General features: G+C 37.7%; 1 protein-coding gene across 1 annotated transcript in view; it reads left to right on the forward strand.

The window, feature by feature from the left end:
• The window catches only part of Adam10 (ADAM metallopeptidase domain 10), a 109,941-nt gene that overhangs the window by 13,704 nt on the left and 70,161 nt on the right, over window positions 1-26,076 (forward strand). Inside the window, exon 2 of the mRNA XM_076926232.1 lies at window positions 9,868-10,018. Coding sequence (XP_076782347.1) covers window positions 9,868-10,018 — 151 coding nt within the window. The remainder of the gene's footprint in view (window positions 1-9,867; window positions 10,019-26,076) is intronic.

The following is a 26,076-nucleotide window of genomic DNA, read 5'->3' on the forward strand; positions in this document are numbered from 1 at the left end:
TAATACATATTTCTGTATATGGCTGTATTAGCCATTTTAAAAAAGATTATTTTGAAAACTTAAAAAAAAGCAGTAAGATCTTAAGGATTTTGAAGTATGTAGTTTAAAAGTTCAGTAGTGTTACTGACATTCATATTGTTGCAGTTTTTTCTCCAACAAGTCTTTTCATATGTTTATTATACAGATTGTCTTATATAAAAATACCAGCTCCTTCCTTCGGATTTTTTAAAACCACTATTTTGCTATGTCTTTCTTCCATTAATAACTTTTTATAGCTTTGTTTATTGTTTATCATTTTAGAGTAAAGTTTCACAGGATCAGTAGCTATTTATTGTAAATTTTTAATGTTTGTATTCTCAGAACCTAAACTAAAGGTTACATATACACTATTAAGTGTACCCCAATTTGAGAGTATGTTTGAGGAGGGATAAAGCCTCTGAAGATTTATGTTTGTCCTTTTTTTTTTTTTTTTTAATCAGTGGTACTCATAATCAAACCTAAGACTTCAGGATGCTAGCTAAGTACTTTACCACAGAGCTGTTCTCAGCCATACTGTAATCAACTTGAAAATAGACCAGGATTACTGTTTTTGCTAATGTATTTATTTTGCTGATTAAATACTTTTACATGGTCTTTTAATTAAAGAGATAGAATGAGTTAGACTTTTTTTCTGTAAGAACTAAGTTGCTTTTTAAAAACAACTGTCACAATGTCCAGCAGTAGTTTTTAACAATAATTTACTACATTCTTAGGTAGTGTATGCTGTATGCCATTTTCAACACTTTAAACACGTACATTTAGTCCATACAATGTCACTTTTAGGTATAAGTACTGGTAAGTTATATATTTTTTTCAAATGGGAAAATTAAGGCATAAGGAAAGCTATAGGTAGTTTGGACAGTTGAAGATGCTGCATGGTGCATGGAAATTTCCTGAAATGCACCCATGACAGCAGTAATATCTTGAAAATAAATAGAGAGGTTTATAAAAGAGTAAATTTTATGCCAATGTCAGATTTTTTGAAATTCTGTTATTTAGTTCCATAGGATCACATGTTTTTCAGTCATTAGTTTATGGCTCTTACTCTCTAAAATATAGTTTCTCTTTGCATGGAACAAATGAATAGGTTCATTCATTCCTTATTTATATCAGTATTTGTTTTGATCAACTTTTCTTTTTTGGAGATAGGATCTCCTTACATATCCTTGGCCGACTAGCACTTGCTGTGTAAACCAGAGTGACTTCAAATTCAGAGGTCCTCCTGTCTCAGCCTCTCAAGTGCTGGGATTAAGGGTGTATACCAGCATGCTGTACCTGACTGGTGTTCAGGTGCAGAGGATACATGAGTGAGCAAAGTGCTTATTTAACTTGTGACTGTATGCTAATGGTGGTGGCGGGTAGTACATGTTAGAACTCATAAAGAATACCAGAGCAGCACATTAGAGAGTGAGTGATGGGGTGGTCAGAGCAGTCAGGGTGACAAAAAGGTGGCAGCTAGAGATATTGCACATAGAAGAAGTGGAGGAGGATGAGAATGGGCAGGAGTTGGGTGTGGGGATGCAGTCTCCTACAAGGATCATGCTCATCTTTATAAACTATAGACTTTGAGTCTGGAAGGCTAACATGCTTGTACTTCTCTTGAATAGAGTTACTCTGTTGTTATAACGCATAGATGATAGGAGGGTAGGAGTAGTACCAAAGGGTCATTTATTTGTCAGGGCTTTGGAGTTTTTCTATGTAGCTTTGGCTGTCCTGGAACTAGCTCTGTAGACCAGGTTGGTCTCAGACTCACAAAGCTCTACCTGCCTTGTCACTCAGCTGACTGTTGAGATACTTTTGAACCTTTCTGTGTTTGGTACATTTTTAGCTTTTGGAGTTTCAAATTTCTTTCTTTCTAGGCATGTAAAGAAAGGTTCTGTTATGGTGCTCACAGGCACCTGTAATTAGAACTATCCCATGAGACTTAGGTTCTGAACTGAGCAAACATGCGTTCTTGATGAAGTTTTGACATTAGTGTGCATCTTTTTGTACTTTTAGGATTTTTTTCCCCAATTGCTTTTACATTGAGTTTCTGGAACCAGAAGGGCTAGAGGTACAGCTCAGTGGTAATGTGCTTGCCTCAGTACTCACGAGGCCCCTGTGTTAAGTCCCTAGCACCGCAAAGACGACATTACAAAGGTAGCATTCTTAATATTTTGATGGTAATTATGGTGCCTCTGCTTGTTTCTGGGAGTTACTTGGGTAGTCTTGAGGATGATAGTGGAGAGGTTTGATACTGTTTTAAAGTGTGGAATTTTACTAAGTAGATTGTATTGTATGAGAAGTGTAGAGATCAAAGAAAATCACATTGAGAAATACTTATGTATGGAAACAATTTTCATGGAGAAGATACAAGATAATTTGTAAGAAACACAGAATCTTTGATTTCTATTTGAGTGTGATATTGCTTTGCCTAAGTCATGCTTTCTCTTGGTTAGATTGATATTATAGGACTAATATTAAGATAATATTAGTCCAAAGACATCTATAGACTGAAAGAATCTAGTCTAGAAGAATAGCAGGTAGCAAGGATTAGTACTAGGGTAGATGGTAAGGAATTGGAGTAGATAGTTGGCACATTGGTACTGGGGGAACCAAGAAAGCTTTGCCCAGGAGGGCTGGATGCAAAAGTGAGAGACGTAGAGGCTCTGCTTTGTTTAGGTAGAGACATGAGCATGTTTAAGATGTGTCTGTGAGACCTGATGGCAGCCTGTGTTCTGGCTTTACCTCTTTAGTTCCTGCCCAGTTGTTAAAGTATCAGAACAAAGCTCAGTTGAGTCAGTTTAGAGTCTGAACTGCATGTACAAACAGGCAGCTCTGTGTCTGACTGAGTAAGTGGTGCACGGGCTGGAGATTGGCTTGCATTCCTGTGGAGTCAACCATGCCAGGCTCAATTACCAGCTGTGGAAATCAAGGGTATACACATATATTTTTGATCTATAAAAAGTACATTTTATTCATCTTTAGTAGTTCATTGTATGTAGCTTTAAAAAGCATATCTTAAAGGTGGATGCTAGGTTTGAAGGCCATGTGCTGCCACCTGATGGTTTTCACTTCAGTTCTTTGTAGTCACATCAGTGTCATGAATGTGCCCGACTTTATGAAGATAGTAGAGCTGTTCTGTGTTATCATGACCTCACTGATACCTCACTTACCTCCTTCATATTACTCCTGATTTGTCCATGCCCTTGGGCTTATTATGTATCTCTTTTAAAAAAATTTATTTATTTATTTTTATTTATTTCATATATGTGAGTTTGCTGTCTTCAGACACACCAGAAGAGGGCATCAGATCCCCATTACAGATGGTTGTGAGCCACCATGTGGTTGCTAGGAACTGAACTCAGGACCTCTGGAAGAGCAGCCAGTGCTCCTAACCTCTGTGCCATCTCTTTAGCCCAACATATATCTTAAACCACTAGTTTCTTTAGCATTGCCTAATATTTTTTTTAATTAATAGATCTATTCGGTGGATCAAGTAGAAAAGTTCAGAGCAGTGCATAGCCTGGTAAATAGCATGTGCTCAATAAATTTTAATTGTCATTACATTCAATTTGTAAGTACTATTATTGTGGTGGTTAGCCTTGGTTATCTTGATGCCTAGATTAGTAGTCTGGAGAGGATTAACTGAGTGTAAGGGGGTGATAATTCCTCCTCTGAATATGGGAGGTACCTACTCCAATGTATCGAGGCCTGGGTGGAATAAAAGGGAAATAGAAAAGCAGTTTTTCTGCTTCCTGGCCGCTGATGTGAGCCACTGTGCTCTATTACACTCTTTGCCATGGCAGAATAAAATCTTGAGTGTGTGAGTCAAACTAAGTATTTCCTCCTTTAAGATGCTGCCCTCAAGTTTTTTGTAACCGTAATGTAAAGTTAACAAGCTTGCATAAGCATTTATTTTACTTAACCTATTTTTAAATTAGGTGCTAATTTATAAATTTATTTTAAAATTACATTTTATTTATTTATTTATTTATTTATTTATTTATTTTATTTTTTGGTGGATGTGGGGTGGGAGCAGAAGCCTGCCATGGTGTGCATGGCAACCAGAGGCCAACATTTGAGAATTGGTTCTTTTTTTCTACCTCATGGGTTCTAGGGATTGAACTAAAGTCACCAGGCTTAGTAGCAGGCAGCTTTATATACTAAGCCATTTTTCCTGTCACAATTAAGTGTTTAAATAAAAACTTTACGGAGTCAGGATATTCCCTTTCCCCCTTTATACATAGTAAATTGTCAGTGTCCATTAAAAACAAACAGCAAAACCAACAAACAAAACAAAACCCTACAACTAAAGTACTTAAAAAATAAAATAGCTCTTTGAAGTTTTGGGATTTAAGTCTTCCTTCTTAAGATGTAAAATGTTCACATTTGTATATGTAAAATGTACCATTTTTTTTTTGTTTCTTCTAGCCAGATTTTCATGTGAATTTTAAAATACTAGATTTTTAAAATAGAAATGGAAGGAAAGAATTAGCATGATTTTATGAATATGCAATGAACTGGAAGGTATTCTTACTAAAGTTGAGGGAAAAGTAAAAATGCTCTCATTTCTTGTGGTTTGTGGTAATCCTAGTTAGTATAGTAAGTTAAACACATAAGGTTATAAGTAGATGAGGGAGAGATTTAAATAGGAGAAACAGAAGCAGTGCCAGGGAAGAAAATGAAAAATGTTTTCAGGAGTTTTCATGCATAATCATGAAGGGGTTTATTAGAGGAATTGACTTGTGGTTATGGATGATAAGTCTCATGGTAGACCATCAAAGAGAGAGAAAGGGAGAAGAATGGACACGCAGAATGGTGAGCTCTTGATGTTCTCTTGTGTCTGTCTGTCTTTCCCACTCACATCCTTAGCTCACATGGCAGTCTCATAGACACACCCAGAAATACACTTTGGCTGCTCTCTAGGTTATTTTTTTAAATTAAATTAAAAAACAGAAACAAAATCAAGTTTATCTTATGTGTATGAGTATTTGCCTGCATGTATGTCTGTGTGTTGCATGAGTACCTGGTATACTCGGGAGCTCAGAAGAAGGCATTGGATTCCCTGAAACCAGAGTTACAGACTGTTGTGAGCGGTCATGTGGATATTGGGAGTCAAACCCTAGTCCTCTGGAAGAACAGCCAGTGCTTTCAAGGGCAGAGCCATCTTTCCTACCCTATCTCTCTAGACATTTGTTAATCTAGTCAGGGAAGCACTATTACAGAGGTCTATTGATCTCATGTTAGTGTTCTTATTGCAGCATAAAGAAGGATGCATTGTTGTTAAATTAACACTAAAGAAACTTAGTGTCTTTAGTGACTTCTGTAACATTCTGCGGTGCTCCAACCTGCCTCAGCCTCCTGATTGCTAGGATTACAAGTTTACTGAGCTCTGTTGCACAAAAGCCATGATAAAAACCAACACAGAGCTTATCTGTGTTAAACATAGGTACTGTTTGAAAACAGGCCTTTGGGTTATAGGTTGTAGACTCTTGTAAATTTTTCTTAGCTGTTCTTTTGCCTAGAAGCATGGGTGGTCCTTAGCCCTGTTAATACTCTGTTAATGCTTAAAGCAGTTTTGTAGGGGTCGGGGGAAGGGAAATAGCTGCTGAGTGAAGTCTGGAATTTCTTCATGAAGAAAAATTGCAAAGTTTCCTAAGCTTGAATGTACATATGGACGACTTTGGAAATCCGGTCTGGACTTAGATTGTGCCTTTCTGTTACTGTAACAGATGCCTGAGAAAATCAGCTTAAGAAAAGAATAGTTTGTTTTGGCTCATGGTTTCAGAGGTTCCAGCCCATGGGCTGATATAGCCATTGTTTCTGGGCTTATAGTGAGGCAGAGGGAACGTGTGATGGAACAGAGTTGCTCACTTCATAGTGCCCAGGAAACAAGGAGGGGTAACAGGAGGTTGTGGGGTCAAGGTAAATATGCTTTTTTAAAGGCATGCATATTCCCAATGACTACCTTCTTTAAAATAGGGCCCACCTTCCCTAGCTCCATCTATTAGTCTCCTCAACATTTTAGATCTGTCTGTGGCAGAGAGCATTGGTTAGGTCAGAGCCATGATGATCTAACAGAATCTGGAAATTTCCACAGGCACTGTACAGGTTCTGTCCTAACAGTCTGGATGTCTCTCAATCCAGTCCAGGCAACATTCAAAGTTACTTACCACACTTGGAGGTGCCAGTAGATGCTGTGGGATGCTTCAGAGTCTATCCTGTTAACATTTTTCCAGTGTATACCTATACTCTTGCCCTTGAAACAATTTAGATGGTGAGATTTCTTGTGATAGAAACATCTGTGCATGGAAAAGTATTTGTGTAGGATTAAAACATTCACAGGATCATATTTCTAGGTCCTACAAATGTTCTCTTATACCAGAATTGATTGGTACTTGATCTTTTATTTTTGCCTATTTCTTGCTTTGTCTTGTTCAAAAGGGAGGTATTTAGGAACAACAGATTGTTGAAAGATGGGCTAATAGTTTATTAGAAATGATTAGAATGGTGATATTTAAAATTTGAGAGAACAAATTGGAATTTTTGATTTTGAGTTGTCTGTGATTTGTGTTTGTTTTTTATTCTGTACTTAAAAAGTATGAATAATTAAAAACAAATTTAAATTTTGTTTATTTTTATCTGTGTGGGAGTTTTGTCTGCTTGTATGTCTTTGTATCATGTGCATGTCTGGTGCCCTTGGAGGCCAGAATAGTGTATCAGATCGCCTGGAGCTGGAGTTTCAGACATACCTGCCATGTGGGTGCTGGGAACTCAAGTCCTCTGCAAGAGCAGTAATTCTTAACAGCTGAGCCATCTTTCCAGTCCCCTGTTATTACTTTTTCTGCCTGAAAATTTTCTTTTAATATTTTTAGTAGTATAGGTCCATTATTAATAGGTTAGAAATTTTGACATCTAAACGAGTCTTAGTTTTGACCTCTTAAGACCCTTCATTTAACTGGTTATAGGATCTTGGGCTGAAAGTTTGACAGAACTTTAAACATTGGTGCCTACCTTGTGATTTATACAGAGTTGTGTCATCATTCTTACCTGTGTTTCTCTGTGTGGCTTTTTTTTGTTGTTGTTGTTCTTCCTGCCCCAGTTCATTTTACTAGACTACACACACACACACACACACACACACACACACACACACACACACACACACTTTGGTTTTATGAGACAAGAGTTTCTCAGTGTAGCCTTGGCCACCCTGGAATTGATTGTGTAGAACAGGCTGACCTGGGAACTGCCTCTGCCCCTCAAGTACTAGGGTTAAAGCACCCACCACTGGCTTAAGTGTGGCTCATTTTTAATAGCTGCTTTTACAACCTCATCTGCAAACTTCATCAACTTTAATAATACTAAGGACTAATTTTTGTTCTAGTTAGGGGATAAAATGTATACACACACGTATATTACATGCATGGTAATTGTTGGATAAAGAAATTCCTATTTTTATATTTGGAGGTGTTTCATTGTATCTTCAAACATATTTAGACTTTTCTGGCAGTTAAACTACTTTGGAATCAGTTAAATCTAATTTGTTACTTAAATTTGTAAGACTGTGTTTATTTAAGCTTTGTTAACATAGATCTAGAAGAGCTGTTTGTCTATGGCTACTATTACTAAGAGTTACTTATCTAAGGGTTACACCCAGTGCTTTATACACTTTTAGGGCTTTCTTTCTCGGTGAGAGAAATATGAATACCTACCAGTCCTGTGTTAGATGTATTCTGGCTGGACTTAGTAGTACATACCTTTGACCCCACACTCAGGAGGCAGATACAGATAGGTCTCTGTGAGTTCAGGGTTAACCTAGCCTACATAGTTGCAGGGCAGCCAAGGCTACATGGAGAGACCCGGTCTCAAAACAAAAATGAAAAAAATAATCTAAGAATTATTCTCTTTTTCTCTGGTGGTTCTTATTTTTTGTGGGACAATTTATTCTTTTACATTCAGATCATTACTCACCAAACACTCCAGGTATCACAACTCTCTTCCTTCTGGCAACTCTGTTCCACAGATCTTAACTGTTTGGCCTTACTGAACTCAGGTTGCTTCTTGGAAGCTGTGGGCATTTGGAAAAGAGCTCACCTCATTTGTTTCTTTGTCAGGGTTCTCATTGTTAGGGTGGTGGGATGAATTCTGTTTGTCTTTATTTCATCCTAGCCAGAACTGGATATTGACTTAACAATTTGTATCTTTTTCTTTTTTTTTTTTTTTCTGAAATCATTTCAGTGTAAGTTTCAGATATCATGCCAATTAACTCCTAAAATACCTCAAAAAATATGTCTTTGAAAATTCAAGACCTTCTGTTATGTAACCTTAGTACTGTACTAAAGAAAAGTAGCAAGAATTCCTTAATGTCCTCAAAGACTGATTCTGGTTTGTTGCAAATTATTTTCATAGATTTGTTTTCACCTTGGGTCAATTTCCCCCCCCCCCCATTTATTTTATTTTATTTTATTTTTTTGTGGTTTTGCTCTAATGTGATTATGCAAGGTTATATTTAAGTGCACATGTAATATTTCTCAGGAGAGGTTTTTATTCTGGGTTATGAAAGGAATTTAAGTGTATTTGAAAGGATATTATGTAACCCATATTCTTTGACTATTTAAGAATTAAGTTAGAAGGCAATAACAGAAACAGGTTCTGGGATGTACTCAGTGGTAGAATGCTTGCCCAGCATGTATGAGACTCTGGGCTGGTCCCTAGCACCATAAAAACAACTTAAATAATCAAAATATAGTTGAAAAATATTCAGAATTTAGAAACTAAATATCATTAGTATTTAAAATGGCATATGGATCAAAGAATAAGTTAGAAATAATGAAGGAGAATGAAATAGAAATGGAATATAACAGAATTTGTATGTTACCTCTGAGGCAGTGCTGAGAGAACATTTATAGCACTGAATGCCTATAAAGGTCACCCAGGACTAGTTTGTTTTGTTTTGTTTTGTTTAATAAATCTGTTTGTTGTTGTTTGAGGCAGGGTCTCATCATGCAGCTGTGGGTGTCCTGGTACTTGTTTTGTAGACCAGGTTGACTTCTAACTTGTAGAGATCCACTGGTCTCTTCAGCCTGAGTGCTGGGATTAAAGGTGTGCACAACCATGCCTAGCTTTTTAGTCATTTATGAAATGAAATTATAGTTAGTATGTTTCTACAAAACAGTAAGATGATTTCACTGATTAATTTTGACCAAACTTGAAGTGAGGAAATGATAACTTATTTTCTTATAATTTATCTAGAAAGTTGAAGACACACTTGGTATTTCACTCATCTTTTACTCTGATAATATCAATAGTTACTGAGTGGACCAGGTGACAAAATTGGCTTCTATGGTGATAATTTCTGTCAGCAAAAATGTGGTTAATGTGAATTTGTGCAACCTGATAAAGCATATCTAAGACAAGCCTACAGCAAATGCAAAAGCTTTTGTGTGTGGTTATAAGCTTATGATAAGCTCCTGTTTGTTTGTTTGTTTGTTTTTGTTTTTGTTTTTTTGGAGACAGAATTTCTCTTCATAGCCCTTGCTAACTCACTATACAGTCCAGGCTGACTTACAGAGATCCTCTTGCCTTTGCTCCCCAAGTACTGGGATTAAAGGCATGTACCACCACATCCAGCTAATGTCACTCTTACAATAATAAGTTTAAAAGTGTGTGAAAATTATGTTCGTGGGAGATTCATCATAGTAGTCAGTATTAATGAGAAAGTTGGTATATACTTATTCATAGATATTTGAAATAATGGATAAGTTAGGACTCATAAGTTAGAACTAGAAAGAGCCTTCAAGTTGGTATTAATTCAGATTGTTACCTCTGTGCTTGTTTTTATAGGTCAGTATGGAAATCCTTTAAATAAATATATTAGACATTATGAAGGATTATCTTACAATGTGGATTCATTACACCAAAAACACCAGCGTGCCAAACGAGCAGTCTCACATGAGGACCAGTTTTTACTTCTAGATTTCCATGCTCATGGAAGGTGAGTAAATTCATTGCTCTCAGTGTCTTAAGTCTTTTGGTGCAGTCTGCTAATGGAAGAAACTTTCTTCCCTAATGGAAAGCTTCCTGTTTGAAGATTCATCCTCTGTGAATATACCAAATTCTTCATATACATGAAAAAATGCCATCTTTAAAAATGGATTGCCCTTTTATGTGTTTAAGTCACATGTAAATGTTTTTGAATTGTGAATGTGAGGTCTAAGCTCGGATGTTTGTAAAGGATGTTCACAGGATCCTGTGCAGAAAATGTGAGGAGCCATAGACAGACAGATAAGACACTTTAATCAGTAGCATGCAGGTGGCTAGGTAGGGAGATGCTGGCAGGTACCCAGGCACAAATTGGCACACGGGACACACAAATGCATGTGTACACACACTCGTCACATAGGCCATACAGAGGTAGGGACAGTGGCAGACACATACAGGTTGTTAAAAGAGAGGGCATTCATTTTTGATCTTAAGGAATAGTTATATAACAGATGACATCACTGTTTTTTTTTTTTTTTTTTTAATCTGGTGTTAGCCATTTTGTGCCAACTCATAGTTCCTCAGATGTTGGGTGTCAGTTATGTTTCAGCTAACTCAGACCAGATAGCCATATCGGTAACATGTTTTCTAAGTATTAGCCAGCCCTTAAGGCCGTATGTTTCTTACTATGAGTCAGATTTGAAAATATAATGATATGTCTTTTAAAAATGATCTTGTGCTTGGCTTTCTGCTTTTTGTATATTTTGTGTTTAATATATTTTTTTCTGGTACAAACAGACAAAGTAGCTAATTGTTTTCTGTTGAATACTTCACTTAATCTTTTAGTAACTCAGTTTTATTAGTTCTGTAATAGTAACCAGTAGACAGATTATCTGCTGTCTTGTTCAATTCAGAAACAGAATTGTGAAGGGTTACACAGGAGAGCTAAGAGAGAAAGACAGAATTAATTAATTATTAAATAACTGTTCCACTCTCAATGTTTTACTTGCATTTTCTTAAAAAAAAGTTGTTGGGTATCTGTGGGCGTGTATATGACATGGTATACAAGCCATAGTAAGAGGACAGCTTCACGGCCGGCGTTTCTCTCCTTCCACCATTGTGTGGGGTCCAGGCATTGGCTTGTCAGGCTTCCATAGAAACTGCCTTTATCTGCTGAGCCATTCAGAAACCTGTTATGTGCATTTTATCATTTGTCTTAACATTGTTTAGTTTGCTTTTTTTCTCCTGTAATAAAATCTCTGACCTATGTGCACATGAATAGATGTGAATGCAGGTATCTTTGGAGGCTGGAAGTGAACATTGGATCCCCTTGAGTCAGAGTTATACATAGTTGCAAGCTGCCTGATGTAGGTAGTGAGAATCGGACCCAGGTTCTCTGTAAGAGCAACATGTGTTCTTACTGCAGAGCCGTTTTCCCAGCCCATTTAAACAAATTATTATTATCATAAAAGCTACCCATTTCACCCTATACAGAAGAAAGTCAAATTATTAAAATATCTTTTTCATAGTGCTTCATAAATTGATTGTATGAGCATTTTGTTCCCGGAAGCTAGGGTGGTTTTCCTTAGCTGTCTGTTTATAAGGAGATACTGAGACTTGTGAATATTTGAGTTGGGGATGTTGTTCAGTGCAAGAGTTGTTGTTTTACATGTGTCAAGCCTCAGGTTCAAATATTATCACAAAAAAAGGAAGAAAGGAAGGAAGGAAGGGAGGAAGGGAGGAAGGGAGGAAGGGAGAAAAGAGTGAAAGAGTTGTAAATTCTAAGTAATTCAGAAGTTTGAAACCACAAGTAAAAACACTATGATGGTCTACACACACACACACACACACACACACACACACACGCACACGCACACACACACACGTGTGTGTGTGTATATACCATCATAACTATAGATAGATATATAGTATATATATATTTGTTACATAATGCTATATTATATGCTCATATACTAATATATAAAATATAGTATGAAAAATTAACACAAGATATATAGACCTTATCTTTCCAAATATGGTTCTTAACATAAAACTAACTTTTTAATTTTCTTAAAAAGTATATTATTTTAACCTCTCATGAAATCATTTTAAAGAAGTTTTCCTAAGTTACCATTGTAGCCCATGCCTGTATTTTTGACACTCATCAGGCAGAAGCGAGTATTATGAGATCAAGATCTGCCTGGACTACATTAACACTCTGTAGACAGGAGTAATATTGCATCAAGGTCTGCCTTACCACATGACAAGCTTAAGGCTTGCCTAGGCTGTATAATAAAACCCAGGCAAAATAAAGAAAAAAGTATTAATAAAAAAAAAAAATTAAAATCTCTGACCAAAAGCAACTGAAGGGAGGAAAGGTTTATTTTAGCTTACAGCTCCAGGACACAGTCCATCACTGAGAGACAGGAGGCTTGCTTGCTAGTCCACACATCCTTACCTCCAGCCAGGAAACTTTGCTTTATAGCAAAGTATAGCTGGAACCATCACGGATGCTGCTTGCTAGGTTACCTGCAGGCTGGCTCACACTCAGGTACTTTTCTTAGATAGTTCAGGATCACCTGTGGTATCTCCCACAGTGGGGTGGGTCCTGTTATATCGTTAATAATCCAGACAGCTCCCCACAGTAATACCCATAGACTAATCTCATTTAGTCATTTCCTTAATCGAGGCTCTCCTCTGAGGTGTTGTTCTTAGTTGTGGCAAGTTGACAGTTAAAAATAGCCAACACACACTTAGATAAAGGTAACTGAGGATAACTGATAAACTGAGGAAACATAGACTCAGGGAAGTTAAATAACTTACACAGAATTTTAACAGGCCTGGATGACTAAAACTTGCATTTCCCTTCCTTTATGCTCTTGGTCAGCAGTGCACTCCATATTGCTTGCTATAATTACAGTTTGAACTTACTATACTGGTGTTACCTTGATTAAGACCTGTATTGTCTACTTCCTAGTAGATTTCTAACCTTCCAACCTGTTACCATTAGTATTATACCACTGTAACCTTTTTTTTTTTTCTTGTGGTGCTAGATATAGGACCCAGAGCCTTGCAGCTGCTGACATTTTACCACTGAACCCTGAATGTTTCTTTTTAAATGTCATTTTACACATTCTTTGAAACCTTCCATTCACAAATTTTAGCCAGATTTTTAAACTTGCCTTTGAATGTTTTTCTGTAAATTAGTCATAGCCTATTAGTCTAAGCTAGCTTTGAGTGTTTTGTTTTGTTTTTCACCCAGAATGGTCTTCAGAGTATCTAGGGTGCACATACAGTTTGTTCTTTGTAACATTTATCTCACATTCTGATCTTTTCCTGTGCAATTCAGCTTCTGCCTCTTAGACACCCTTCCACATTCTTTTGAACTTTTAAATTCCTCACTGTTTCATTGACATTTGATTTGTGCTCTCCTTTTTCCCATGGATTTCTTGCCTATTTTTCTTCTTTATAAAAATTATTTTATGTATATGGGTGTTTGGCCTGCTTTGTATGTTTGTGCACCATATATGTGCCTGTTAACCATGGAGGCCATAACTGGGCATCGAATTTCCTGGAACTGGTGTTACAGGTGTTTGTGAACTGCTGTGTGGGTGCTGGGAATTGACCTGGGTTCTCTTCAAGAGCAGCCATTGCTCTTAAGCACTGAGCTGTGTCTTTAGCCCTGCTTCTTTTCTGTATATGTATTGTTTTCTTCTTTACAGACAAGCACCTTGTTATTTAGTATTGCTCAGTATATTTTATATTTGATCTAGGTGTTTTTGGAAAGATGTTCATAGATTAATCAGAAGATGAATTTGAAGATGTTTCTTTACATTAAAAAAGCTAGCAGTTTACCACACTAAATAAAATTTTATGACTCTTAGTTTTAGGTATTATTCAAAATCATTCATTCTTTATTAGTATCATAAAATAATGTCATTAGCTTTTCTAACTTTAGTAACCTCTCAAAATAAATTTACTACTGTGTTCCCAATATATGTACTATTATTATATTCCTCACTAGCAGAGGAGGAGATTTCAGTAGCTACATAACAAGATTCTGTCTCAAAAAACAAATTGAAATACTAGTTAAGTATATAATGACATCTCTAATAGGATATGCAGTTATGTAAAAAATAATTTGCATTTAACTTTTATAAGTGATCTTCTATATATTTGTATTTGATAGTGAATACACTATGAGGAAGACTTTGGGTTATAACTGTAGCCACATCTATAAACATTGACTGTTATATGCACTGTGGCTAGATTACTTACCTATTTTTTCAGCCTTTTAAAGATATCAATAAGTTTATTTATCTTAATTGCAAACCAGGGCCCAGTCTCTCAGAAGCAGGTAAATTTACTTAATAACTTATGGAACATGTTGAATACAGCACAGTTAGGTCACATACATAACAGTTATGCTTGTACAGTGTCTTAGTCAGGGTTTCCACTGCTGTGAAGACACACCATGACCAAGGCAACTCCTATAAAGAACAACATTTAATTGAGGCCGGCTTACAGTTTCAGAAGTTCAGTCCATTATCATCATGATTGGAAGCATGGCAGCATCCAGGCAGACATGGTACTGGAAGAGGAGACTTCTACATCTTGATCCTGTAGCCAGGAGGAGACTGTCTTCTGCAGGCAGCAAGGAGGAGGCTCTTGGTAGAGCTTGAGCATATGTGAGACCTCAGAGGTCTGCCTCCAGAGTGACACACTTCCTCTAACAAGGCCACACCTCCTCCAGTAAGGCCATACCTCATATAGTGCCACTTCCCATGGACCAAGCATATTCACGAATTTATTTATCTTATTTGAAAACCTGCATTGTGATTAGATAATTATGATTTGAATTTTTAGAAGTATTCTGGCCCCTGTGTGTTCAAGTAGTAAAGTCCTTTTTAAAACTAAGCATATGAACAAATTTTCAACTTTGCTTAATATTAAGGTTTTTTTTTTTTTTTAGGCCAGGCATAGGCAGGTGGTGTACTCCTTTAATCCCAGCGCTCAGGAGGCAGAGGTAGGTAGATCTCTGAGTTTGAGACCAGCCTGGTCTACATAGTGAGTTCCAGGACAGCCAGGACTATGTTCCCAAAAACCAAACCAAAATAAAATACTGTATATATGTGTGTGCGTGTGCATGCAGAAGAGGGCATCAGACCCCATTGCAGATGGTTGTGAGCCACCATGTGGTTGCTGGGAATTGAACTCAGGACCCCTGGAAGAGCAGTCAGTGCTCTTAACCACTGAGCTCTCTCCAGCCTGCATGCAGTTTTTTTCAACTCTAAGGTTTTTTTTTTTTTTTTTCCTTTCTCCCTTGAGGCAGTATCTCATATATGTTAGGCTGGTCTTGGTTAAACTTGCTGCATAGCCAAAGATGACCATCAACTTCTGATCTTCCTGCCTTCATCTCCCTGTTGTTGGGATTACAGGAGTATACTATCATACTCGGTTTACACAGTGTTGGGGCTTGAATCGAGGTCTTTGTGCATGCTAGACAAACACTCTACCAACTGAGGTAGGTACCCAGCCCACGTCTTTGTGGGTTTTTTTTTTTTTTTTTTTTTTTTTTTTTTTTTTTTTTTTTTTTTTTTTTTTTTTTTGAGACAGGGTCTCACTCTACATCTTAGGATAGCCTAGAACTGAAGATATAGACCATGTTGGCCTTGAACTTGTGGCAATTCTGGCTTCCTTAGCCTCCATAGTGCAAGAATTATAGGCATGAGCTATCCTGCCTGGCTTCTAAGCCCAAAATTAAGAATTCTACAAAAAGGTATTGCTCTTGAAATAGTGTTGAAAGTTTGTGAAAAGTGTTACTTGAGCCAGTACTATAGTGGTTGAAGAAGGCATTTAAAAGAATTTATCAATTAGTTACTAAGGTAAAATACATCAAAGATAATTTGCTTAATAAATTTTCTGGATTTCTGAAATGGTTTCATTTGGATAAATGGGATTGGTTAGTGCTATATTTATGTGAATTATGATTTTTCCTTTTTTGATTATTTTGTTTTATTGTGTCCAAATGTGCATGTCTTCCCTTGTGAACTTGAGGTACAGAGCCTAGTCTTACTTAGGTTTTTACAAATGGTCATAATAAGGGAAAGGGAAGGAGGGAGGGAGGGAGAGGGGAAGAGGGAAGGAATATGGAACTATCCAGAATATGCAGAAAGGGCAGATGTGTCATATTCTAAGACATAGAATTTTTGTAATAATTTCAGATAATTTGTGCTTCTCAAACCTTGTCTTCATGTAATAGTGTATAATGTACAAGGAACTGTGTTTGTATATTCCTTTTAAATACTAGCTGGAGACATGTTGCATCTTGCTATAACTATCATACAGTGCTGCCTTAACTATCATGTTTCGTGGTTTGACTACTATGCATTTTAGGATCCTATAATACCAATGTACTATAATCTCCTGAGGAATTTAATTGATGTGGTTTATAAAATGCAAGTTTAATCTTATTTAAGTCTTGGTTCTGCAGTTCTGCATTCTGTGATGTAATATCTGTATAGATAGTTTGGATGTGTCTTGGGCTTTGTTTTTGCCATATCATGGGTTGGGTAGCAGAAAACCCATCCCTTCAAAAGCATTTATTTATGTAATGTGTGTGTGTTTCTGTACATGCATATGAGGGTAGGAGGACAGCTCTTACGGAGTCGGTTCTTTCCTTTTACCTTTACATAGGTTTTGAAGATCAAACTCAGGTTTTAGTAAGATTTGTGTTGTATGAGCCCTTAGCTGTTAAATCATCTCAGCAGCTTTTTTTTTTTTTTTTTTGGTAAGAAACAAGGTCTGGCCTCGTTTAAATAAAACAGCAGTCCTCCTACCTCCACTCATAAGTGCTGTTTTATTTAAGTTTCACTATGAAGCTCAGACTAGCCTTGATCTCACTATGCAGCATAAGCTGGTCTAGTACTCACCTTGTAGTTCAGGTTGCCCTTGAACAAGTGTAATCTTCTTACCTCGCTCTTATAAGGGGCTATACTTCGTTTTTGTTTGTATGTGTGTAGGCGTACACATTTGTACATCCATGTTTGTGAACATGAATATAGAAGTGAGAAGACAGCCTTGGATGTTGTTCTTCAGGTGCAGCCATTCTCTTTGTTTTGAGGCATGTTATTCACTGGTCTACAACTTGCCAAGTAGGCCAAGCTTGTTGACCAAGGAGCCCAAGGGTTCTCCTCTCTCTGTTTCCCATTGCTGGGCCCAGCCTTTTCTTTTTAAATGGATTCTGGGGATCAAACTCAACAGATTGTGCATGCCTAATGGGCCAGTCAGTCTAGGAGGAACAATCTCTATTAATTCTGTGGTAATTGCAGGGATCCAGTTACTTTTGATTTGGATAATTTCTTTCTTAGCGAATGAAGTAAAAACATACTTTGCTTGGCTCTGGTAAAGGGGTTCTATCTATGTATTTGACTCCCAGCCGTTTTTTGTTTGTTTCTTCCAGTTTCACAAAGAGCTTACTCTCACCTGTCAGTCTGAGTAACTCTTTGATTTTCTTTATCTTGAGGGCCTTCATTGTTGATAGAATAAATATGGTGAAGGTGGGGTACCTTTGGCAGGCCATGTCAAGGTGTGCTACTAAGAAATTATGCCATGCAACAGATCTAATGTGGGGGAGGAGGGAGAGGGAAAGGCTATCAGGAGTGGGGACATGAGAGAGACAGAGAGACAGAGACAATGAACAAGACACAGAGTGAGGGAGAGAAAAAATAAAGGGGACAGACACAAGGAGGGCATGGGAGAGAGATGTGGTGTGGCCAGAACCTTTTATGAGCCACACATGTTGCATGGGTGGGAATGCCTGATTGCTAACATTGGTCATTTTGCCTGGACTGATACTGGATGACATCCTGAGACAGAGTATACAGTCTGTTCTTTGATCTGCTTCTTTTAGCTTCCTATTCAATAATTTACACATTTTTGAATTTCCCACTATTGGTAGTGCTTTTTCATTCAGTCCTTTAATTTTGATTTTTTAAAAAAGATTTATTTATTTTATGTATATGAATACACTGTAGCTGTGTTCAGACACACCAGAAGAGGGCATCAGATTCCATTACAGATGGTTGTGAGCCACTATGTGGTTGCTGGGAATTGAACTCAGGAGAGCAGCCAGTGCTCCTAACGACTGAGCCATCTCTCCAGCCTCCTTGATTTTGATTTTTACTAGAAGGCCTACATTTTGCCAGTTGTGATCCCTTGTACATCCTAAGCAGATCTATAACTTGGTATGGTGAGGTCATTGGCTGGCTAAATAAAGATGACTGGTTCAGACTTAGACTCTGGTTTTATTTGTACTATATTCATGTTACTCTTCTCTGACTTTATGGTTTTCTGCTTAATTTGTGGTAATTTTTGCCTTTGTTTTCAGTCTGTAGAGCCCTGGAACTCTTGTGGATGATGCCTGGGGTGCACAGAGTGGTTCTATCTTGTACTTATGCAAAACTGTTCTGCTTATTCTTTTTGTTTGTTTGTTTGTTTTTGTTGTTTTGTTTTTTCCTGTTTCTTGTTCTCATTTTTTTTTCTGTTGCTTCTTTTCTTTCTTTTTTTATTGGATATTATATTTACATTTCAGATTTTATCCCCTTACCCCATTCCCCCCACCACCCAGGAACCTCCTATCCCATCCCCCCTCCTCATGCTTCTATGAGGATGTGCCCCCACCTAACCCCCCACTCCCACTCCCCACCCTTGAATTCCCCCCCACTCGGTGTTCATTCTTCATGGGACCAAGAATCTCCTTTTCCACCTATGCCCAACAAGGCCATCCTCCCCTTCATGTACAGATGGAGTAATGGGTCCCTCCCTATGTGCTCCCAGGCTGGTGGTTTAGACCCTGGGGAGCTCTGGTTGGTTGGTATTGTTGCGCTCCTCATGGGGCCACAAACCCCTTCTGCTCCTTCAGTCTTCTCTCTAACTTCTCCATTGGAAAACCCTTGATCAGATCAGTGGTTAGCTGTGAGCATCAGCCTCTGAATGTGTCAGCCTTTGGCAGACCTCTAAGGAGACAGCTATATCAGGCTCTTGTGAGCATGCACTTCCTGCCATCCACATCAGTGTCTACCTTTGGTGACTGCACATGGGATGGATACCCAGGTGGAATGGTCTCCAGATGGCCCCTCCTTCAGTTTTTGTCCCACACTTTGTCTCCATATTTGCTCCCTTGAGTATTTTTGTTACTCCTTCTAAGTAGGACTAAGGCATCCACACTTGGTCTTCCTTCTTCATGAGCTTCATGTGGTCTGTGAGTTGAGTCTTTGCTAATCCAAGCTTTTGGGCTAACATCCGCTTATCAGTGAGTAAATACTTTTGTGATAGGGTTAACTCACTCAGGATGATATTTTCTAGTTCCATCCACCTAAGAATTTCTCGAATTCATTATTTTTAATAGCTAAGTAGTACTCCATTGTGTAAATGTACCACATTTTTTGTATCCATTCCTCTGTTGAAGGACATCTGGGTTCTTTCCAGCTTCTGGCTATTATAAATAAGGCTGCTATGAACATAGTGGAGCATATGTCCTTGTTATATGTTGGAGCATCTTCTGGGTATATGCCCAGGAGTGGTATAGCTGGGTCCTCAGGTAATGCTATGTCCAATTTTCTGAGGAACCGCCAGACAGATTTTCAGAGTGGTTATACCAGCTTGCAATCCCACCAACAATGGAGGAGTGTTCCTCTTTCTCCACATCCTTGCCAGCATCCACTATCACCTGAGTTTTTGATCTTAGCCATTCTGACTGGTGTGAGGTGGTATCTCAGGGTTGTTTTGATTTGCATTTCCCTGATGACTAAGGATGTTGAGCATTTCTTAAGGTGCTTCTCGGCCATTCTCAACTCGAGTTTCCTCAGTTGAGAATTTTTGTTTAGCTCTGTACCCCATTTTTTAATAGGGTTACTTGGTTGTCTGGAGTCTAATTTCTTGAGTTCTTTGTATATATTGGATATTAGCCCTCTATCGGATGTAGGATTGGTAACGATCTTTTCCCAATCTGTTGGTTGCCATTTTGTCTTATTGACAGTGTCCTTTGCCTTACAGAAGCTTTACAATTTTATGAGGTCCCATTTGTGAATTCTTGATTTTAGGGCATAAGCTATTGGTGTTCTGTTCAGGAACTTTTCCCCTGTGCCTAAGTATTCGAGGGTTTTCCCCACCTTCTCTTCTATTAGTTTCAGTGTATCTGGTTTTATGTGAAGGTCCTTTATCCACTTGAACTTGAGCTTTGTACAAGGAGATATGAATGGATTGATTTGCATCCTTCTGCATGCTGACCTCCAGTTGAACCAGCACCTTTTGCTGAAAATGCTGTCCTTTTTCCACTGGATGGTTTTAGCTCCTTTGTCAAAGATCAAGTGATCATAGGTGTGTGGGTTCATTTCTGGATCTTCAGTTCTATTCCATTGATCTTCATGCCTGTCTCTGTACCAATACCATGCAGTTTTTATCACTATTGCTCTGTAGTACAGCTTGAGGTCAGGGATGGTGATTCCCCCAGAAGTTCTTTTGTTGTTGAGAATAGTTTTTGCTATCATGGGTTTTTTGTTATTCCAAATGAATTTGCAAATTGCTCTTTCTATCTCTATGAAGAATTGATTTGGAATTTTGATGGGGATTGCATTGAATCTGTAGATTGCTTTTGGCATGATGGCCAGTTTTACTAAATTAATTTAACCAATCCAGGAGCATGGGAGATCTTTCCATCTTCTGAGATCTTCTCTTTCTTTCTTCAGAGACTTGAAGTTCTTGTCATACAGATCTTTTACTTGCTTGATTAGATTCACTCCAAGGTATTTTATATTATTTGTGACTATTGTGAAGGGTGTCATTTCCCTAATTTCTTTCTCAGCTTGTTTATCCTTTGAGTAGAGGAAGGCTACTGATTTGTTTGAGTTGATTTTATATCCAACCACTTTGCTGAAGTTGTTTATCAGGTTTAGGAGTTCTTTGGTGGAAGTTTTAGGGTCACTTAAGTATACTATCATATCATCTGCAAATAGTGATATTTTGACTTCTTCCTTTCCTATCTGTATCCCTTTGACCTCCTTTTGTTGTCTAATTGCTCTGGCTAGGACTTCCAGTACTATATTGAATAGGTAAGGTGAGAGTGGGCAGCCTTGTCTAGTCCCTGATCTTATTGGGATTGCTTCAAGTTTCTCTCCATTTAGTTTGATGTTGGCTACTGGTTTGCTGTATATTGCTTTTACTATGTTTAGTTATGGGCCTTGAATTCCTGATCTTTCCAAGACTTTTAACATGAAGGGATGTTGAATTTTGTCAAATGCTTTCTCAGCATCTAGTGAGATGATCATGTGTTTTTTTTTTTCTTTGAGTTTATTTATGTAGTGGATTACATTGATGGATTTCTGAATATTGAACCATCCCTGCATTCCTGGAATAAAGCCTACTTGATCATGCTAGATGATTGCTTTGATGTGTTCTTGGATTCGGTTTTCGAGAATTTTATTGAGTATTTTTGCATCAATATTCATGAGAGAGATTGGTCTGTAGTTCTCTTTCTTTGTTGGGTCTCTGTGAGGTTTAGGTATGAGCGTAATTGTAGCTTCATAGAACGAACTGGATATTGTTCCTTCTGTTTCTATTCTGTGGAATAGTTTGAAGAGAATGGGTATTAGGACTTCCTGGAAGGTCTGATAGAATTCTCCACTAAAACCATCTGGTCCTGGGATTTTCTTTTCTTTTCTTTTCTTTTCTTTTCTTTTCTTTTCTTTTCTTTCTTTCTTTCTTTCTTTCTTTCTTTCTTTCTTTCTTTCTTTCTTTTTTTGGTGGAGAGACTTTTAATGACTGCTTCTATTTCTTTAGGGGTTATGGGACTGTTTAGATGGTTTGTCTGCTCCTGATTTAATTTTGATACTTAGTATCTGTCTAGAAAATTGTTCATTTCATCCAGATTTTCCAATTTTGTTGAGTATAGGCCTTTGTAGTAGGATCTGATGTTTTTTTTTTTTTTTTTAAATTTCCTCGATTTTTGTTGTTATGTCTCCCATTTCAGTTCTGATTTTATTAATTTGGATACTGTCTCTGTGCCCTTTGGTTAGTCTGGCTAAGGGTTTATCTATCTTGCTGATTTTTCTCAAAGAACCAGCTCCTGGTTTTGTTGATATTTTGTATAGTTCTTTCTGTTTCTACTTGGTTGATTTGAGCCCTGAGTTTGATTATTTACTGCTGTCTACTCCTCTTTGGTGTGTTTGCTTTTTTTTTTTTTTTTTTTTTTTTTTTTTTTTGTTTTTTTGTTCTAGAGCTTTCAGGTGTGCTGTCAAGCTGCTAGTGTATGCTCTCTCCTCTCTCCAGTTTCTTTTTGTAGGCACTTAGAGCTATGCGTTTTCCTCTTAGCACTGCTTTCATTGTGTCCCATAAGTTTTGGTATGATGTGTCTTCATTTTCATTAAATTCTAAAAAGTCTTTAATTTCTTCCTTTATTTCTTCCCTGACCAGGTTATTATTGAGTAGAGTGTTGTTCAGTTTCCACGTGAATGTGGGCTTTCCATTGTTTTTGTCGTTATTGAAGACCAGCCTTAGTCCATGGTGATTTGATAGGATGCATGGGATTATTTCAATTTTCTTATATCTATTGAGGCCTGTTTTGTGACCAATTATATATATGGTCTGTTTTGGAGAAGGTACCATGAAGTGCTGAGAAAAAGGTATATTCTTTTGTTTTAGGATGAAATGTTCTATAGATATCAGTTAAGTCCAACTGGTCCATACTTTTGTTAGTTTCATTGTGTCTCGGTTTAGTTTCTGTTTCCATGATCTGTCCATTGCTGAGAGTGGGGTGTTGAAATCCCCCACTATTATTGTGTAAGGTGCAATGTATGCTTTAAGCTTTAGTAAAGTTTCTTTTATGTATGTGAGTTCCCTTGCATTTGGGGCATAGATGTTCAGGATTGAGAGTTCCTCTTGGTACATTTTTTCTTTGATGAATATGAAGTGTCCTTCCTTATCTTTTTTGATTACTTTTGGTTGAAAATTGATTTTATTTGATATTAGAATTGCTACTCCAGCTTGTTTCTTGGGACCATTTGCTTAGAAGATTGTTTTCCATCCTTTTACTCTGAGGTAGTGTCTGTCTTTTTCACAGAGGTGCATTCCCTGTATGCAGCAAAATGCTGGGTTGTGTTTATGTATTCAGTCTGATAGTCTATGTCTTTTTATTGGAGAATTGAGTCCATTGATATTAAGAGATATTAAGGAAAAATGATTGTTGTTTCCTGTTATTTTTGTTATTGGAGGTGGAATTATGTTTGTGTAGCTATCTTCTTTTGGGGTTGTTGGAAGATTACTTTCTTGCTTTTTCTAGGTTGTAGTTTCCCTCCTTGTGTTGGAGTTTTCTACCAATTATCCTTTGAAGTGCTGGATTTGTGGTAAGATATTGTGTAAATTTGGTTTTGTCGTGGAATATCTTGGTTTCTCCATCAATAGTGATTGAGAGTTTTGCTTGGTATAGTAGTCTGGGTTGGCATTTGTGTTCTCTTAGGGTCTGTATGATATCAGTCCAGGATCTTCTGGCTTTTATAGTCTCTGGTGAGAAGTCTGGTGTAATTCTTATAGGTCTGCCTTTATATGTTACTTTATCTTTTTCCCTTACTGCTTTTAGTAGTTTTTTTTTGTTTTGTACATTTGATGTTTTGATTATTATGTGGATAATAATAATAATTATTATTATCAGGTGTTATGCTTGACAACACACCTGAAAGCTCTAGAACAAAAAAAAAAAAAAAAAAAAAAAAAAAAAAAAGCAAACACACCAAAGAGGAGTAGACGGCAGGAAATAATCAAACTCAGGGCTGAAATTTCTTTTCTGGTCTAGGTTATTTGGAGTTCTGTAGGCTTCTTGTATATTTATGGACATGTCTTTCATTAGGTTAGGAAAGTTTTCCTCTATAATTTTGTTGAAGATATTTACTGGTCCTTTAAGTTGGGAATCTTCACCCTCATCTATACCTATTATCCTTAGGTTTGGCCTTCTCATTGTGTCCTGCATTTTCTGGATGTTTTGGGTTAGTAGCTTTTTGTATTTTGCATTTTCTTTGACAGTCGTGTCAATGTTTTCATGGTATCTTCTGCACATGAGATTCTCTCTTATATCGCCTGTATTCTGTTGGTGATACTTTCATATATGACTCCTGATCTTTTTCCTAGGTTTTCTATCTGCAGGGTAGTCTCCCTTTGTGATTTCTTTATTGTTTCTACTTCTATTTTTTAGATCCTGGATGGTTTTGTTTAATTTTTTCACCTGTTTGGTTTTATTTTCTTGCAATTCTTTAAGGGACTTTTGTGTTTCCTCTTTAAGGCTTCTACCTGTCTACCTGTGTTCTCCTTAAATTCTTTGAGAGTGTTATTTATGCCCTTCTTAAAATCCTCTATCATGAGAAGTGATTTTAATTCTGAATCCTGCTTTTCTGGTGTGATGGGGTGTTCAGGGCTTGCTATGATGGGAGAGCTGGGTTCTGATGATACCATGTAAGTTTGGATTCTGTTGCTTATGTTCTTGCGCTTGCCTTTCGTCATCTGGTTAACTCTAGTGCTACCTGCACATACTGTCTCTGACTGGAGCCTTCCTTTCCAGTTGTCTTGCTTGTGTCTGAACTCCTCGGGGTCCAGATGTCTCCGTGATCTTTTAATCCTGAGCTCCAGTTGCTCTGAGTACAGTGTTTCCTCTAGGATGTCTCAGGACATGGTGTCTCCAAGGTAGCAGACCAGCTAGGTGTCCACTGCTCTGAGTGCAGTGGCTCCTCTAGGATGTCTCAGGATATGGGTGCCCATTGCTCTGAGTTCAGTTGTTCCTCTAGGATGTCTCTGGCTATGGTTTCTGTTGCTCTGAGTTCAGTGGCCCCTCAAGGATGTCTTGGGATATGATGTCCACACGGGAGCAGACCAGGTGGGTGTCTGCTCCAGGCACCAGGCCCAGGCCCAGGCCCAGGCGATGGGCAGAAGTGGAGTGGTATTCCCCAGGGGTGGGGTTTTGGTGTCTGCTGGAACCTGAGTACTCCCTGCACCCAGTTATGGCTCTGGGGTGGGCATAGGGCAGTGTGTGAGTGTTCTTACCTGCCGCTCTGGGTTCAGTGGTCCCTCTAGGATGTCTTGGGATATGGTGTCCACACAGGAGCAGACCAGGCGGGTGTCTGCTTCAGGCACCAGGCCCAGGCGAGGGGTCTGCTTATTCTTTATGTATGTGAATTTGATATATATTGAGCTTCTAAAAGTTGATTTGGAAAAAAACACCTTTTTTTTTTTTTTTTTTTAAAAATTATTCTTTAATCTTTTTTTAAAGTCCATACTTTATCCCCCTCCTGGTACACCCTCCCATAGTGTTCCACATCCCATACCTCCTTTCTCACCTCCCAACCCCATCTCCAAGAGGATGTCCCCATCCCACCTTTACCCCACCAGACCTCCCCACTCCCTGTGACCAATTTTTCTATTTAAAAAAAAATTGTCAGTGCAGTAGTGAGTGGCTCAGTAAAGACACTTGCTGACAAGTCTGATGGCTTGAGGTTAATCTCTGGGACCCACTTGTTTCAAAGAGAGAACAGAATCTCAAAAGTGTCTTCCAACCTCTACATGTGTGTGTGTGTGTGCATGCACACACACATACACATGTAAATGATATGAAATGTAATAAAAAGTATACTAGTAAAAGCAAACTCATAATATTTGGTGTTCATATCGACAACTTACATCTTTATTTTTATTTTTAAATTGGCATGTAAAACAATGTTTTTGTTAAAACCTTTACATGTGGATATCATGTGTATTGCTCATAATCACTCCCACAATAGAAATGGAAAGAAAATATAGATAGAGTGACTATCTCAAACATCTTTATAAGAAGACAGAGAAAATGAACATCTGGAGATGTCAGGCATATCTCTTGAATACCTTGTAGTTTAAATGAGAAATATCTTCCATAGGATTATGTATCTGAATACTTGGTCCCAGTTGGTGGTTCTGTTTGGGAAGGTTATGGCTATTTGTTTTCTTTTCAGAGTTGTTTTGCTGGTCTAGGTCCTTTGCATTTCCATCGTGTTAGAG

This window comes from Arvicanthis niloticus, chromosome 27 (genome assembly GCF_011762505.2).
Source record: "Arvicanthis niloticus isolate mArvNil1 chromosome 27, mArvNil1.pat.X, whole genome shotgun sequence".
NCBI lineage: Eukaryota > Metazoa > Chordata > Mammalia > Rodentia > Muridae > Arvicanthis > Arvicanthis niloticus.